General features: G+C 28.0%; 1 protein-coding gene across 17 annotated transcripts in view; it reads right to left on the bottom strand.

Annotated features, from left to right (window-relative positions):
• Positions 1-2,526: 2,526 nt before the first annotated feature.
• The window catches only part of ptpn13 (protein tyrosine phosphatase non-receptor type 13), a 183,746-nt gene continuing 169,209 nt past the window's right edge, over positions 2,527-17,063 (bottom strand). For 16 of the 17 annotated variants that reach the window (XM_073934787.1, XM_068215907.2, XM_068215904.2 and 13 more), the window contains 13 exons: positions 16,928-16,989; positions 16,393-16,548; positions 15,086-15,251; positions 14,883-14,972; positions 12,951-13,057; positions 12,792-12,847; positions 10,288-10,385; positions 10,059-10,207; positions 7,301-7,391; positions 6,878-7,215; positions 4,902-5,117; positions 3,250-3,312; positions 2,530-3,156 (listed from right to left, as the gene is read on the bottom strand). In XM_073934787.1, coding sequence (XP_073790888.1) covers positions 3,079-3,156; positions 3,250-3,312; positions 4,902-5,117; positions 6,878-7,215; positions 7,301-7,391; positions 10,059-10,207; positions 10,288-10,385; positions 12,792-12,847; positions 12,951-13,057; positions 14,883-14,972; positions 15,086-15,251; positions 16,393-16,548; positions 16,928-16,989 — 1,670 coding nt within the window. In that variant the 3' untranslated portion in view covers positions 2,530-3,078. Of the gene's footprint in view, positions 3,157-3,249; positions 3,313-4,901; positions 5,118-6,877; positions 7,216-7,300; positions 7,392-10,058; positions 10,208-10,287; positions 10,386-12,791; positions 12,848-12,950; positions 13,058-14,882; positions 14,973-15,085; positions 15,252-16,392; positions 16,549-16,927; positions 16,990-17,063 lie in introns of all 17 variants that reach the window. The other variant, NM_001089543.2, reaches the window with a different exon arrangement.

Genomic DNA, 17,063 nt, shown 5'->3' on the forward strand with positions numbered 1-17,063 from the left:
TTTGTTATTATTAATTTTCATTTTTTTTCTTCAAGTATTGAAGAAATTTTAATCTACATTTTATCTGCAAAACAATAATATGTAAAGCACCTGGTAAAACTTTTGAAATTGTTTTCTTAAGATGAATTCACAACTAAACATAATAAATGAATTTATGAATAAATGAAAATTACATTTTTTTTAAAACTAAACCCTCATTCACACTACAAGCGACTCGCAGCAGCAAAGCAAGCCATCGTTAATTTCAACAAAGAGGGAGCGACTTTTGGCAACATCCGTTTACGCAAACAACAGCGATCGTTGGCGACCAGGTGGGCATGTCAAGCGACACAACAAAGTTGAGAATCCTTCAACTTTTTGCAAAAAAAAAAAAAAAGCGACTCTCTTGAGCGACAGCCAACAGGAACACCAGTAGAGCTTGTGATCCTGTCAGAGGTTGGATTTTTTTACAGTCATTGGTATAGACCAGTGGTTCTCAAACTGGTACACAGGCTTCCTTCTAGTGGTACACGGAGGAATGAAATATGCCTAGTACATGCTATACACATTTCAAAATTTATCAAAAATAATGTATATAATCTGCCATATATGACATATAGCCTATATATCCGAGGTAATCTGCAACGTTTTTTAACTTTGCAGAGTTGTAGTTGCTTTACTGGACCTACTACGCTACTGTATTTCAATACTGCTAATTTTGGTGGTACTTGGAGAGACAGTTTTTTTCTGAGGTGGTACTTGATGAAAAAAATTTGAGAACCACTGGTATAGACCTATACGCACCCCTGCGTTTGAGGCAGGTCGCCACTTTGAGCGAAGGCAGTCACTGCTAGTCTGAATGAGGCATAAATCTTTACTGATTTGACTGCTGGACTGGTCCATGATTGAAGGTAGAGGATAATTTTGAGCAGATGTAATAACGTTAAAATTAAAAATTTTACACCCTCACAGTACAAAAAGATAAAAAAACAATTTAATTTATGAGCAATTCCAACATTATAAATATGAAATTTGCAGTAAAAACTCAAAACATAAATTCACATAGACATTATATTGAAACATCTGTTTCTCCAGAACAACTGACCACAGAGTTGAAGGATCAGAAAAATATCAGTCTGTAAACATTTTTTATATTTTAAATGAGGAAAATAAACATGCGTTATGGATGTTACCAAAAAAGTCTGCGAGCACAACATACTTTGTAGAAATCCTGTCAATTAAACTGCACAACCCAAAAGAAATAATGCTAATCAAAAAGAGTCGGCTATCTTAAGAACAAAAGATGATTAATTTTATATCTTTGCATTTATGAGTCAAAAAGTGTCATTTTGGATGTGACGTCTCTCTGTTATGGATGTGAAAGATGTAAATTGCCACTTATGTTGTTTAGGTAAATGAAATATAATAGTTTGAAAACAATGACAGAGACATTTTGAGTATTTCTAAAGTACTGTGAAAAACTTTTACACAAAAAACTTAGAAACGGGTTACGTATATTGGTGAAAACATGACATTTGCATGGAATTGCTCATATAATTTCTAATATTATTTATACTTCTAGGTATTTATTTGGGGGCTCTCAGATATCCTGGGGCCCTAACCGGTCGCTTACCTTGCTCATTGGTTAAATCCACCCGTTATTTCCCTACTGTGACCTTCTTCAAAATATCTTATTGTGTTCATCACATGAAATAAATATCTGGTTTTGGTCTGCTTTAAGTGTTTAATTTCCAAAAAATAGTTTGTGTATTTGTGTGTTGGCAGTTTTGACCGCTTCAATATGGCGTGCAGCACCAACCGCTAATGAGGCATCTATGCGTATTTAGCTCTATTCTCAAAAGTTTTCAGTGCGCTGCGGCACCCGGGGGACGTTGTACTGCACGACAACCTTTATGATGTATATTTTATACAATTGATGTGTTCATATTTTTTTTCCATAAGGATAAATATTTTTCAAAGTACAATTCCAATAGTATCTGGATGCAGCCTTTAAGATGCAAGCTGAAACTGCATCACTCAAATGGAGCTATAGTGACGTCACTCTGTCGAAAAGGTTAGGAGAGGGGTTAGTTGAGCCCATTAAAAAGCATTGGGTGCAGCCAAGATTGCACTGCACCAGGTCTGCATCCAGACCCCTCTCAACAATTCACATTATTTTAATTCACTACATTAATTAACTTATAATTAATTTATTGTACATTTGTTACTCATTAACTTTAACCAATGATCAACAATGGGAGCAAAGTAAGCATTTAGGAAAATGCATAGCATAATATCAGTGATCAGTATAACTTGTTTAGTTCCCAATAATATATATAGTGGATGAAAAAAATTTTCAAACATTGATGTTGACAGATATTAGAGCTTTTAAAATATGTTATGCATCTACAAAAAAACACCTAAATATTGAAGGAAGCAATGAAAATAAAATACAATCACAATGTACAGCTTTACCTGTCATAATTTTAAAAATGACTAACCTGAATGCGTCCAAACATCACAGTAGCAACAAACACAATGATCAGATTATTTTAAAGGCTTTATATTCTTTTATTTACAAATTGCAAAATTGTCCAGTATGTAACAGCTTTTAAAACATATATCGACAGATTTCATAAGATAAATATCACACTAAAATATAACACTTTGAATTTCTTGGATCACCCCTGGCGCTCTGTGATTTCTAAAAGATTTACAAAGCAAATACTGTCTCGTATTCTGTCAAGGCAACATTTCCAGCATCATTTCATATCAAATACATCTACAAGAATCATTCTGTACCACAAAAAATAAAAAGAATTCATTTCCTTTTCTTATTTGATCCATAATCATTAAGGAATATATAAAAACTGTTTGTTTTTATACCAAAAACAACAAAAAAGATAAATTATAAAACAAATGGTCTCATAGAAGTAGTAGCAGCCAATGGTCAAGAATGTAAGCGATAAGAAAACACAAAAAAAATAAATCTGCAAGAATTGTACACGTCACTGACGTCTGGAACATCTTAAGACTTTTTTTTGTTTGTTTAGTTTTGTTCTGATGAGATAATAAAAGTATTGACGGTGTTTTGAGCTGTTATCCTGACAGCTCCTCTTCCGCCTGGAGGCAGCGCAGCACATACAGAATCACCTGATAGCAGAATATGTACTGTTCCTGAAGAGGAAAAACAGTGAAAAATGTTACATGCAAAAAGACAGCAGCGTAGACTGTTTAATGTCGATGCATGCATTATGATTGATTGATTACCTCTGTTTGTACCATGCCCTGCCTCTGGAGTCTCATGGTGCGCACAATATCTGATATGTCAAACTAATAGAAAGAAATATCAAGAATACAATATTATTATAAAAAAGGTGCAGATGCCTCATCAAAAAAAAAAAAAAAAAAAAAATATATATATATATATATATATATATATATATATATATATATATATATATATATATATATATATATATATATATATATACCTACATAATAAATATTTATAATTTAATGTATCAATTAATGTTAATCATATGATTATATCATTAATATAATTTTACATTGAAATTAAAACATAACTTATGAAATATGAATGATATATTTGCAAAATAATAATATGAAATGCAAAACAATATATATATATATATATATATATATATATATATATATATACATAAAATAAAATAATATATAATATAATAATACTACTACTACTAATATTATTATTATTAAAAATAATAATAATAATAATAACAATACTAGTAATATTTTATAATAATGTGAACGAATATGTAACAAAGGACTAAATGATAATAATAATAACAATAATAATAATAATAATCTAAAAAGAAAACAAACTAGATAATAAATAAATATAATGCAATAATGTAATGTGCCTACTATAAATAACAATCATATATTATTAATAATTTAATAGTATATTGCAATAAAAAATGTAAGATATTAAAAATTAATTAGAAATATATGTAAATAATATGTAATGTAAAATAATATATTCCTTTATATTAATATTGATAATAATAATAATAATAATAATAATAATAGTAAAAATTATAATTTATTATAATACAAACATAAAAAACACATTTATAATGACTACCATTAATATTAACTATATAATTATTATAATATTATAATACAATTAAAATGTAAAACATTACAAATGAATTGATATATTTGCTAAATAATAATCTAATGTAAAATAATATATTTCCTTATAATATTTTTTCAATTGTAAAAATGTTCTTTAGTATGATAATACAAAATGTTTTATAAATGTACTAAACATGATAAAATGAAGAAAAATATATATTAATAATAATAAAAACATAATAAAAAGTATGTAAATATAGCAACACCTCATTTAAATTGAATGTATCTGTTGTATGTTTAAATGTAATGTTACTTTTCCTGACGATGTTAGGTGAACACACTCTTATTTTAATGAATATTATAGTTTATTAAAACGGATTTGTTTAAGTGCACCGAAATATCTTATCTATACTTACTCAGAAATACATATAAATACACATTTTCAAAGGGGGTGTATTTATCTATGTAGTGCATTGTATATACAGCTATTATTTTTATTCACTTTATAGTTCATTTATTAATTAATTTCCCTTTGGCTTAGTCCCTTTATTTATCACAACGGAATGAACCGCCAACTTATCCAGCATATGTTTTACACAGCGGATTCCCTTCCAGCTGCAACCAAGTACTGGGAAACATCCATACACCTTTATGGTTCAATTGTAGTGTAATATTCCAGCATTTAACATAAATGTGTAAGAAAACACAAAACAATAAACAGTAAGATGATAAAAACTGAAATATATAAATAATTGAATGATGAAAGTAACTGTTGTTTATATGTTAGGTGTGACACTTACATCTGCGTCTTTGCTGATTAGTCCAAGGACCACGTCTATGCAAATGAGCGTTCCTGAGCGGCCAATGCCTGCGCTGCAGTGAGTGATGATGGGTCCTGATAGGTGGATGTGTCTCATGTAGGAGATGAATGTGAGGAGCTGTTCTGGTTGAGTGGGTGTGCCGTGATCAGGCCAGCCTGTGTAGTTCAGGTGAGTCACTCGCTGAAGCTCATTCGTCTGAAACACAGATCATTTTAGTTTACACAAATCATTTAGTTTACAGACTAGATAGATGAATAAATTCATTGATACAGATATTAGGGCTACATGAGTGTTGTGTTAGGGCTACAAGTGTAGTGTTTTTTATAATAATACTTTTCATTCATTCATTCATCCATTCATCCATTCATCTATTCATTCATTCATTCATTCATTCATTCATTCATTCATTCATTCATTCATTTATTCTTACTTGTAAAATTAATCATGATAATATTATATATATATATATATATATATATATATATATTATTGTTGTAGTTGTTGTTAATAATAATAATAATAATAATAATAATAATAATAATAATAATTGAAAATATAGTATTACATTTTATTAAAATGTACTTTATTATGATAATACAAAACGCTGCATTACACTTAAAGATGCAAGATAGATAAAAAATTAAAATGAACAACTTTCTAAATAATAAAAATAATATTAATAATATATTTAATAATTAATATAAATAACAGTTATGTTAGTACATTATATTTGTTTTTCTTTTCATATTTGCATTAGTAAAATTATTATGCAAATATGTCAATTAAATATTTTATATATTTTATTTTTATTGGAATGTAATAGGAATACCATTTTTGTATGATCAAATTTGAGTAATAATAATAGATTATTATTATCATCATTATTGTGAACAATAGTTACATTATTATATAGCATTTGCTTTCCTTTTTATATTTGCATTAGTATACTGAACTATTTTTATTTTTATTAAAACTTGAAATACCACTGTGTATGAAATGTGCTATATCATTTCATTATTATGACTCAAATTTGATACAGTACTACAAAACATGTTATTAATATTACATTGCAATTAAAATGTAATATATTAAAAATAAATTGTCATATTTGTAATGTGTGTGTACACAGATAATATGTAACAAACTAATATATACCTATTTAATAATTACAAAAATAATATAAAATTTGTATAAATATTTACTAAATTATGATTTTACAAGATGCAAGATAAATAATAACAAATAATTAAAATTATTATACAAAATTTCTTAATGATAATAATAATAATAGTAATAATATTCTAAATAATTTATTATACTAATGCTAATATAAAAAGGAAAACAAATATAAATTATTAATGAAATAATTATTCAGATTAATAATACAATTGATAATTATTTATTATCCCTTCATTATTATATTATAAATATTATTATTACTCCAATTTGATACTACAAAAATGGTATTACAATAAAAAAGTAAAGCTCATTATCATTACTTTTTGTTTTATTTTTTATTACTTAAAATAAAATAAAATAAAAGCAAAGTAATATTTCTAATTATAATATGATATAATATTAATATATTATAATACTAAAATTATAATAATATAATATTAATAAAATAATTTCCTCCAAACAATAACAATTAAAACTATGTATAACACCTTACAGCTCCTCCTATATTTCTTAATAATAATAATAATAGTAATCAAAATAATTTATTATATTAATGCAAATATAAAAAGGAAATTAAATATAATGTATTAATGTAATCATTACTCATATTATTAATATAATCATTAATTATTATCTCTCTAATATATTATAAATGTAATATTAATAAAAGCAACTCCCCCCAAGCAATATCAATTAAACCATGTACAACACCTCACACCTTTTCTTCTCTCCTCAAAGCAGCATCTATTCATAAAAACTCTCTCTCTCTCTCTCACCTGGACGTCTTTCAGCTCAATAAGTCTGATGACGAAGTTGTCCAAATGCTGATCTTTGACCAGTGTGACCTGCAGCCTGTCGTCCACCATCTGCGGCGAGCGCGGAGTATCAGGCCAATAGCGTTGACACTTGACCTTTCCTCCCTCCACCTCCTGTGTCATCATGGCGATCACGTTAGACTTCTGCTCCCACACCATCTGCCAGAAGTCCCCCAGCGTGGTGGGCAGAGGGCCCTGACAAGCGATGTACATGAAGCTCTCGTCCTTCACCGCCATCTTAATGAAGTTTGCGTTGATGTAGCCGCCGTCGTTTCCTAGGAGGACTCTGGTGGTGTCGACTGTTGGAGAAGAGGAGCGAGTTTAGTGCGAATAAATGATGGAGATGTTTGTGATGTTATATTTATCGCTGCTGTGTTTACGCACAGGGGACGATGTTCTTGTAGCGGTTTTTCTTCTTGTTTTCTTTGGTTTGGCCGATCAGGCATTCGTCCAGGGGCCGCAGGTTTTGTAGGTTCTTAGAGAGGAAATAATATGCAACATGAGTTTTTCGTTGTAATTACAACATAATTTCTTTTCATTTCCAAATTTTCATTTAAGTTAAAAAAATTATAATAAAAATAAAATTATACAGCCATTCAAATGTATATATTTTACATTTCCACTTTACATACATATAACTTTAAAAAAATAATAATAAAGTGATATTAATATTTAAATTAAATGTATTTAAAGATTCGTGAAATAATAAATGACATTTTAAAAAACTTTTTCCCCCTCAATTTTCAACACTTTTTCAAGTTATTTTTTCATTTCTATATTTGCATTTAAAATAAATAAATAAATATTTATAAATAATTATTTTAAACACGCAAATACATGCGATGATTGGTTCGGCTTAAAATGTAGAATTTGGTTGGAAGAGTAGAGTGGATTCTATGATCTAAAGCAACATGGAAAATAATATGTTGACTTTTAATGTTAGTGTGTAGTGATTGCAGCAGACTTAGAATATGTACATTCATTATTGTAAGCCTGCCATGTTTATAATTAAAAATAAATACTATATATACAGCCATTCAAAAGTATGTCATTATTATTATATATTAAAAAAATAAAATAAATAAAATAAATAAAAAATGATATATATATACAGCCATTCAAATGTATGTCACTTATATACAAATCAGAACTTTTAGCCCCCTGAATTAGTAGCCCCCCTGTTTATTAGTATTTCCCAATTTCCGTTTAACGGAAAGAAGATTTTTTTCAACACATTTCTAAACATGATAGGTTTGATAACTCATTTCGAATAACTGTTTTTATTTCATCTTTGCCATGATGACAGCACATAATATTTGTCTAGATATTTTTCAAGACACTTAAAGTGACATTTAAAGGCTTAATTAGGGTAATTAGGTTAACTAGGCAGGTTAGGGTAATTAGGCAGGTTATTGTATAACAGTGGTTTGTTTTGTAGACTAGTAAAAATAGCTTAAAGGGGCTAATGATTTTGACCTTAAAATTGTTTTTAAAAAATTAAAAACGGCTTTTATTCTAGCCGAAATAAAACCAGAATAAAAAATATTATCAGACATGCTGTGAAAAAAAAATTCCTTGCTCTGTGAAACATCATTTGGAAAATGTTTTTTTTTTAAGTATTGTTAAATATATATATATATATATATATATATATATATATATATATAGACATACTCAAAGGGGGTTTAATAATTCTGACCTCAACTGTATATTCAATTCAATTCAGCTTTATTTGTATAGCGCTTTTACAATGTAGATTGTGTCAAAGCAGCTTCACATAAATGGTCATAGTAATTGGAACAGAGAAGTTCAGTTTAGCTCAGTTCAGTGTGGTTTAAAATCATTACTGAGAGTCCAAACACTGAGGAGCAAATTCATCGATGGGTAGCTCTACCGATCCCAAACCATGCAAGCTAGAGGCGACAACAGAGAGGAAAAAAAAACTTCACCGATAGGCAAGTGAAGAAAAAAAAAAAACTTGAGATTAACCAGACTCAGTTTTATTTATATAACATTTAAAAAATATTACACAGTGATAGTAATATTTTAAATATTTATTTAAAAAGTCTTGCAATAATAAATCGCATTTTAAAACACTTTTTTTTTCAGTTCCATAATTACAACAAACTGCAATGACAAAACAAAATTTTCAGGTTTTCAAAAAAATATTTCTTATTTTTTGATATTAAAAACAGTTTTGCTGCTTAACATTGTGGTAGAAATATTATTTGATTTATTGTTTTTGTTTTGTATGTTTAATACCGCACATTTTTAATACAGCATTCCGAAATATACTGTAATATTTACACTTTCAATATTACTTTATTTTATTATGTTTAAATAATATGTAATTTTGTCTTATATTCAACATACACAAATAAAAGAACAATAATAAGAAAACATTTATTTGTATGTGTTAATGCTTCTTATGCATTCAATTACTGCATGTATTTAATCAATAATAAAGTAAAATAGTAATATTTGAAAATATTAATACACAATTGTTGTAATTAAAGAAATTTGAAAACAAATCAATTTGATGGTAATCTGATTTTCCTCCTATTATCATCATCACCATTAAAACAGTTGTGCTGCTTTTTTTTGTGCTGAATATTATTTAAATTATTGGCTTGTTTTGTAGTAATAAAACAAATAAAAATAAATAAATAAATTATAAAACATATAAAAACTATAACATTATGAAAAAACTTTATATTTATGTAACTACATTTTTAAAAATCCTCATTACCACATTTTTAAATATGTTCAAGTAAAAACATGTAAAAGTCTTAAATTTACCATAATGATAAAATAACATCAATAATAATAATAATATATAGACAATTTCAATTGAATGATACAAATAATGACTTTAATAATGCACGTTAAATTAGGTTCAGAATGAAAACAATTAGAGAAAAATAAAAAATACATTTGCTTCAGTATGTATTTAAAACAAATATTTTCTATTTATCGTTATATATTTTATTTATTACTTTTTTATTGTCCTTGCAGAACAAACGTATTCATTTCATTGATTTAGGTTCTGCATATAAAAATGTAACAAAGAAGGGTGAAAAAAGTGTTTTATTATCAAAGAAATGAGCGATTTGATCAGTGAGTAGCCTGAAAATGTGTGTACCTCAAACTCCTGCAGAGGAACTTTCTGCTCGATCAAGCCTCTCATCATGCGGACGATCGTGTTGAGGTTGGTGGACGTGTAGTGACCGTCAGGAACCACTTTAACCAGCGGCAGAGATGTCAGCTCCTCCTCAGTGACAATTGGACCATCTAAAACGCACAGAAACAGACTTATAATGACATTCCCATGTACAGATGAAGATGTCTCTGAGCTGCCAAGACTGACAAACCTTCAGTGAACTTGGAGTTGATGTTCTCTATGGGCAGATCATCACTGCCCCATGTGATCTCATCTTCATCTAGAGGACCCGACGAAGACTGAGGAGCACTAACAAGAGGATACGAGACTAGATTAGAACGAGATTTAAAGAGACAGTTGTTTTGTTCTCCTGATAATATAAAAAAGTAGATATTTTGATAAATGTTGGAAACATGTAGACAATGACTGCCATAGTATTTTTTCCCAACTATTTAAGTCAATGGTTACCCGTTTCTACATTCTTCAAAATATCTTCTTTTGTGTTCAACAGAAAAAAAGGAAACTCAAATCGACTAAATAAAAAATTCCAATAATTTATTTTAGATTATTTGATCATTTATATTTTATATATAAAATAAATTATTTAAAATGACAGATTAAATACACACTACCGGTTAAAAGTTAGGGGTCAGTTTTTTTTCTCTGTTTTTTTTTTAATATTATTTTTATTCATCAAGGCGGTATTTATTAAATATATCTAAAAAAAAAATAATAACTGCTTTCTTATTGTATGTAGTTAAATTTTTTATTACTATTATCATTAATAAAAATAACATTAATAATAATAATAATAATAATAATAATAATAATAATAATAATAATAATATAAAATAATACATTTTAGAGTGATTATTATTTTTATAAATAGAGTTATTTTATAATGCAATAACATTTTAAAATTTTACAATTTGTACTGTATTTTTGATGAAATAAATGCAGCCTTGGTGAAAAGGAGAAGCTTATTTTAAAACATTTAAAAATCCTACTGACCACAAACTTTTTACCAGTAGTGTAAATATTATTAATATTACAACTTCAAAATAAAATAAAAAAATCATTTAATAAAAATTCATTTTTAAAGATTATTTAAAGAGTATATATAAGGTTTTAAAATTAGGTTTAAATATTCATTAAAATATTAATAAATAAAGCTGTTCTCAAAGTTGAAAACTCATTTTCATTTCTAAAAAATATTTTTTTTGCAAAATTATTGCTACTACTACTACTACTACTACTACTACTACTACTACTAATAATAATAATAATAATAATAATAATAATAAAATATTTAGAGTTTTAAAATTAGGGTTTAAATATTTCAAAAATAGAATTAGTAATTAAAAATGTTCTCAATGTTAAAAAACAAATTTTCATTTCTAAAAAAATTTATTTTTAAAAGATTATTTGAAGAGTACAGACTTCTTATAAAATAATAAAATAAAATAATATATAACAGAATTTAAAAATATATATTTAGAGTTTTAAAACTAGGGTTTAAATATTAATAATATTATTAATAATTAAAAATGTTATCAATGTTGAAAACTAATTTTTATTCATTCATTCATTTTCTTTTCGGCTTAGCCTCTTTATTAAGCAGTGGTCACCACAGCGGAATGAACTGCCAACTTTTACAACTTTTACTTTTACAACTTTTATCTTTTACACATTGGATGCCTTTCCAGCTGCAACCCATCACTGGGAAACACCCATACACTCTTACATTTGAAAACTAATTTTTGTTTAGATTATTTGAAGAATGCAGACTTCTTAAAATCACTAAAAGGAAATAAAATATTTAGGGTTTTAAAATTATTGTTTAAATATTAATAATAATTTAAATTATTCTCAAATGTTAAAAACAAATTTTCATTTCTAAACATTTTTATTTATTTACAGGATACAGAATTCAATAAATAAATAAATACATAAAAATTGTAGGGGTAAATATTGGGGTCTAAATTAGGCCTGTCACAATAATCATATTATCGACTTAACAAACAACAAATGGACGTGAACTCAATCATTCATGGTGATGCAATATATATCTCCCATACATATAAACAATTTCAACAATATTTTAGCTGATTATGCAACATTTCTATCTCTATTGGAGGTGTCAGTATGGTTAAAAAAGCACCATAGTATTTACTATATATTACTTTAGTATATTTTCATATGGCTGTCAGACAAATGAGAATAAATAGCAGCTATCGCAACCTCTGTTTTTGTTTAGGATATATAATTTCACATTCTGATTCCAATGCCTGATTATTAAATTGTTAAAATGACTTTAATTGAAATATTACTAAGAATAAAATATTATTATATTGTCATTCTTTCATTGTATAATGAGTGGCATAAAATGGTCTTAAATTAACAACATTATCATTTATCGCAATATTTATTAGTGCAATATATCGAACAACAAGAATAGATATTGTGACAGGCCTAGTCAAAATAATAATTAAATACTAATAATAAATAAAACTCAATGTTGAAAACACTTGATATTTTTTGAATATTTGATAAAAAAAAGTTCAAAACAACAACAGAAATTCTGTTAAATGTTATAAAAGATATGATTGACCAATATAATGCATTAAAAAGACAGTAGTGTACATCTAAACAATATGTAATCAACACTATGAAGTGTCAAGCTGCTTGTGTAACAGTGGTGTTTTACAGACTCACCTGTCATTCAGTGGAGCATCAACGTTTTCTTCCTTCCACTCAGCCTTTCTTGACGTCTGAAAACAGAAGAGGACAACACATCTATATGATCACATCATGTACAGTAAGTCCTGGATGAGCTCTGCAGATGCTGAATCTTTTACGTGCAGATGTTTGTACCTCTGGAGAGTCTTCAGGCAGAGATGAACCGTCACAGTCTGTGTCCTCTGACAGATCAGCACTCGTGTCTGTTCCCTTCCTCTTCTCAAGAGAGCCTGTGTCATAATCTACAACACACACACAACACTCAATTACACAAAACTAAACACATACATTGCATTATTTAAAAAAAAATACATTTCTCTAGAAAATAACTACACAGGCAAAATTAACACATATTTCATTTCAGTTAGTTAAATATAACAATAGACTAACATTGAACTCAAATGAATGCTAATTATACAGACTTTATAAAATAAAATAAAAAACTTTTTAATAACTTTAAAATGAAAATGAACAAACAGTAATATTTGTTAATAATTTTAGATTAGGTTTTTAAATTATTTTATATCATTTCTTGTATTGTGTATTATTTTTGCACTAAAATAACTATCATTTAAACAAGAACAAAAAATACAACAGAAAATAAATAAATAAATATACTTAATAAATATTTGACTACCTGTATTGTATTTAATTTCCATAAAAATGCTATAATTCAAAATTCTATATTTATTGAACAATTTTGGCTGTACATATTTAAACAATAATATTTCTTAATTAATTTTCATTAGGTTTTTAATTTATTTTATATTTTATACCAGTACTTGTATTATGCATCATTGATGTACTAAAATAACTAATATACAAGAATAAACAAGTAAAATAAATACTTATAAATACTTATAAATACTTACAAATAAAAATAAACAAGAATAACAAAAATAAAAACATAAAATTAATATAAATATATTTATTTATATAAATATATAATAACAAATAAATAAATAAATATTTGATTACCTGTATTGTTTTGATTTCCTTTTCCTTACAAAAATACTTTAATATTGTAATAGAATATGGCAATTAATTAGTGTCAAATGGCTTTATATGTTCAAACAATAGTATTTTTGCAAATTAATTTAAGATTAGCTTTTTAATTTAGTTATATTTCATTTTTTTACTTGTATTGTGTTTTATTGATGTACTAAAATAACTAACATTTAAACAAGAATGAAAAAATAAAAACTGAAAATAAACTAAATAAAACAATTTTTGGTTACCTGTATTGTATTTCATTTCCTTTATAACATTTTATAATTTACAATTCTATATTTATTATACACCTATTTTGCATAAAAATACTATAATATTATAATAGTATATGGCAATTAATTAACAATAAATGGCTGTATGTATAATATATATATATATATATATATATATATATATATATATATATATATATATATATATATATATATATATATATATATATATATATATATATATATATATATATATTCATTCATTCATTTTCTTTTTGGCTTAGTCCCTTCTCCGGGGTCGCCACAGCGGAATGAACCGCCAGCACGTATCCAACACGTTTTTACGCAATAGATGCCCTGCCAGCTGCAACCCCATCTCTGGGACCTATGTATCTGTATCTGTCTGAATATATAAGTCTGAAACTTTCTTCTGAAATGAGCATTTTAATCAGGCTTCTGTGTGTATGTTTAATAATATCACTATTATGGCAAAGAATAGGTCCTTTTTCTGGTCTTTAAAGTGAAATATGTCAACATAGACAAAAGAGGCTGAGAAATACGGTCATTTTTGAAGGAAATTTCAGATGGCACATAGAGGTTTTTGCATCTGAACTCTTCATATATTATTTTTTTATGGTCTTAAATGCAAAAAATGTAAAAGGAAAAAAAAATAATATCGAAAAAAATACACAACATTGTGGAAATAAATATGTATTAATATATTTTAAAATATTTTAATTGAATGTTCCATAAACATTTATTATTGAAATATTTTAATAAAACATTTAGCTGAAATTTTATGGTATCAAAATTCACTTCAATATTGATGTCTTCTGTGTTGTACCTATTGGAGGGAGGGGAGGGGGGCTGCTGCTCTGGCTTTGCTCTGAAGGTGTCTGAAGTTTAGTCTTCACGCCACTGTCTTCACTCACATCTGAAACAGCACACAGCACACCTCTATATGAGGCTAAAGTTGGTTTTCTATTACCATTCACACCATTCCAACAGACATTAACATTACAACCCATCATTATAGAGGTTTTGTACCGTTGTTTCCATTAACAGTGCTGGATTTGAGAGGCAGGAAGCCCAGGTACGTGTTTGGCATTTGGTCTGGTGGACGGGACACAATGAGCTGCACCAAGCCTTTAGCTTTGCGGATGGTGGTGACGGCTTTAGCATGCGACACACCGATCATGAGATCATCATTCACCTGCACAAAAACACAACCAAAGGAAATGCTATTTACTGTGTGCCAATATGTATAGTTGAAAGCAGAAGTTTACATACACTGTACAAAAAGGGCACATTACCATTTAAAGGTCAGATGTTAATGTGACTAATTTTTTTCTCTTTTAGGTAAGTTAGGATTATCAAAGTTGTTTCTGTTATGCTTAATAGCAAAATGATAAGCGAGATATTATTGAGAAATTGTAATAACCTTTCTTGAAAGTCAAGTTTACATACAATAAGATTAGTATGCCTCTGAAAAAGCTCAGATGATGATGTCAAGGTTTTGGAAGTTTCTGATTGGCTAATTGACAACATGTGAGTTAATTGGAGGCACAACTGTAGAATAGTATTTAAAGAAAACGTCAAACACATTGCTTCCTTTTGTGACAACATGGGAAATTTAACAAGCCAGAATCATCAAAAAAAGCCAGATTACAATTTGCTAAATTACACTGGGTTTCATTTGAGTTTTCTTGGCTGTGTTTTGGATCAATGTCTTGCTGAAATGTCCACTCTGGTTTCATCTGCATCATCCTGATATTGTAAATGTTAGACTGAAGCAGCTGATTTTTATTTACAATGATGAAAGGGCAGAGGGTTGCTGAAGAACTACTGAGAGATTTCAGCTGCTCTCTGGGCTTTCGCTGCATTTCTACACCTCCCTTTCTTCATGTTTAAGACTTTTTTCCTTTCCTGTGTCATGTCATTTTATTACAAACTTCTTTTGTAAAGGAAATAGATTTGTGTTCTTTTCATATATGGATTTCTTTGGTTTTTACCAACAACTGGTAAAAATTTCAAGTCACCAGCATCTTTAGAAATATGTTTTCGGGAAAAAAATGGTGACGTGTTGTATACTTATTTCCCTCACTGTATATACAATAAATACAGTCAAGCCAAAATTATTAATAGCCCTGGGGGTATGAAAATACAAATAAAATGATTCCATGTATTTTGTTTACCTTCTGCTCAAAATGGGACATATCATAAGCTGTTAGGTATTTCGCTGACAGTTCCTAGAAATATTCTTTTGCGTCCTGAAACCTTTATTACTGGTTTCAAAAATCCATATTATGACCACTTTAAAAACTTTTATTGTACCAATTCAAAACATTATGTACCTTAAGTAAGCGATCTCCAACTTGCAGCGTGCCGGCAATGTCTGCGGTCCCTCCAGGGGTGACGGACTTCACAAAAATTCCCCTTTCTCCACCAATCACAGAGAAGCCTAGGCCTCCCGCTGGCGGCTTCTCCAACTCCAGCTTCACGATCTGCTCCTGTGAAAACATTAAACACAAAAACAAATGATGAAGAACAACTTATGAAAAGCACACTGATTACAAATGCATTCACCAATGCATTTCCTGAAAAGCAACTTAAACTCCTTTCACCTGCTCCTCATGTAACTAAAAGACTACAGAAATCTGATCTGTCTCCACTAGTTCAATTTCAAGCTTTAATTCTAAAAAATATACAATTGTATACATATAATATACAACTATAAACATAAAATATACAATTACAAAATTATAATATTATACCTGAGAGGTTTCTGTTTTGTGAAGTCTGCCTATTTAGTGATAAAACATTGAGCTAGAGCAGCACAGATCAATATTAGGTAATGGTTGACCAGGAGTTAGTTGGACAGATCTTTACCTCAGCAGGACAGATACCGGAGAGGGCCTCCAATTCATTATTCTCGCTGCTATGGAGATAACCTATGATACAAAGAGAGAAATGAGGACAGAGTACTTATTACTCAGATTACAATCACAAACGTACTGTAAACAAT

Source organism: Danio rerio, chromosome 21 (assembly GCF_049306965.1).
Source record: "Danio rerio strain Tuebingen ecotype United States chromosome 21, GRCz12tu, whole genome shotgun sequence".
NCBI classification, from domain to species: domain Eukaryota; kingdom Metazoa; phylum Chordata; class Actinopteri; order Cypriniformes; family Danionidae; genus Danio; species Danio rerio.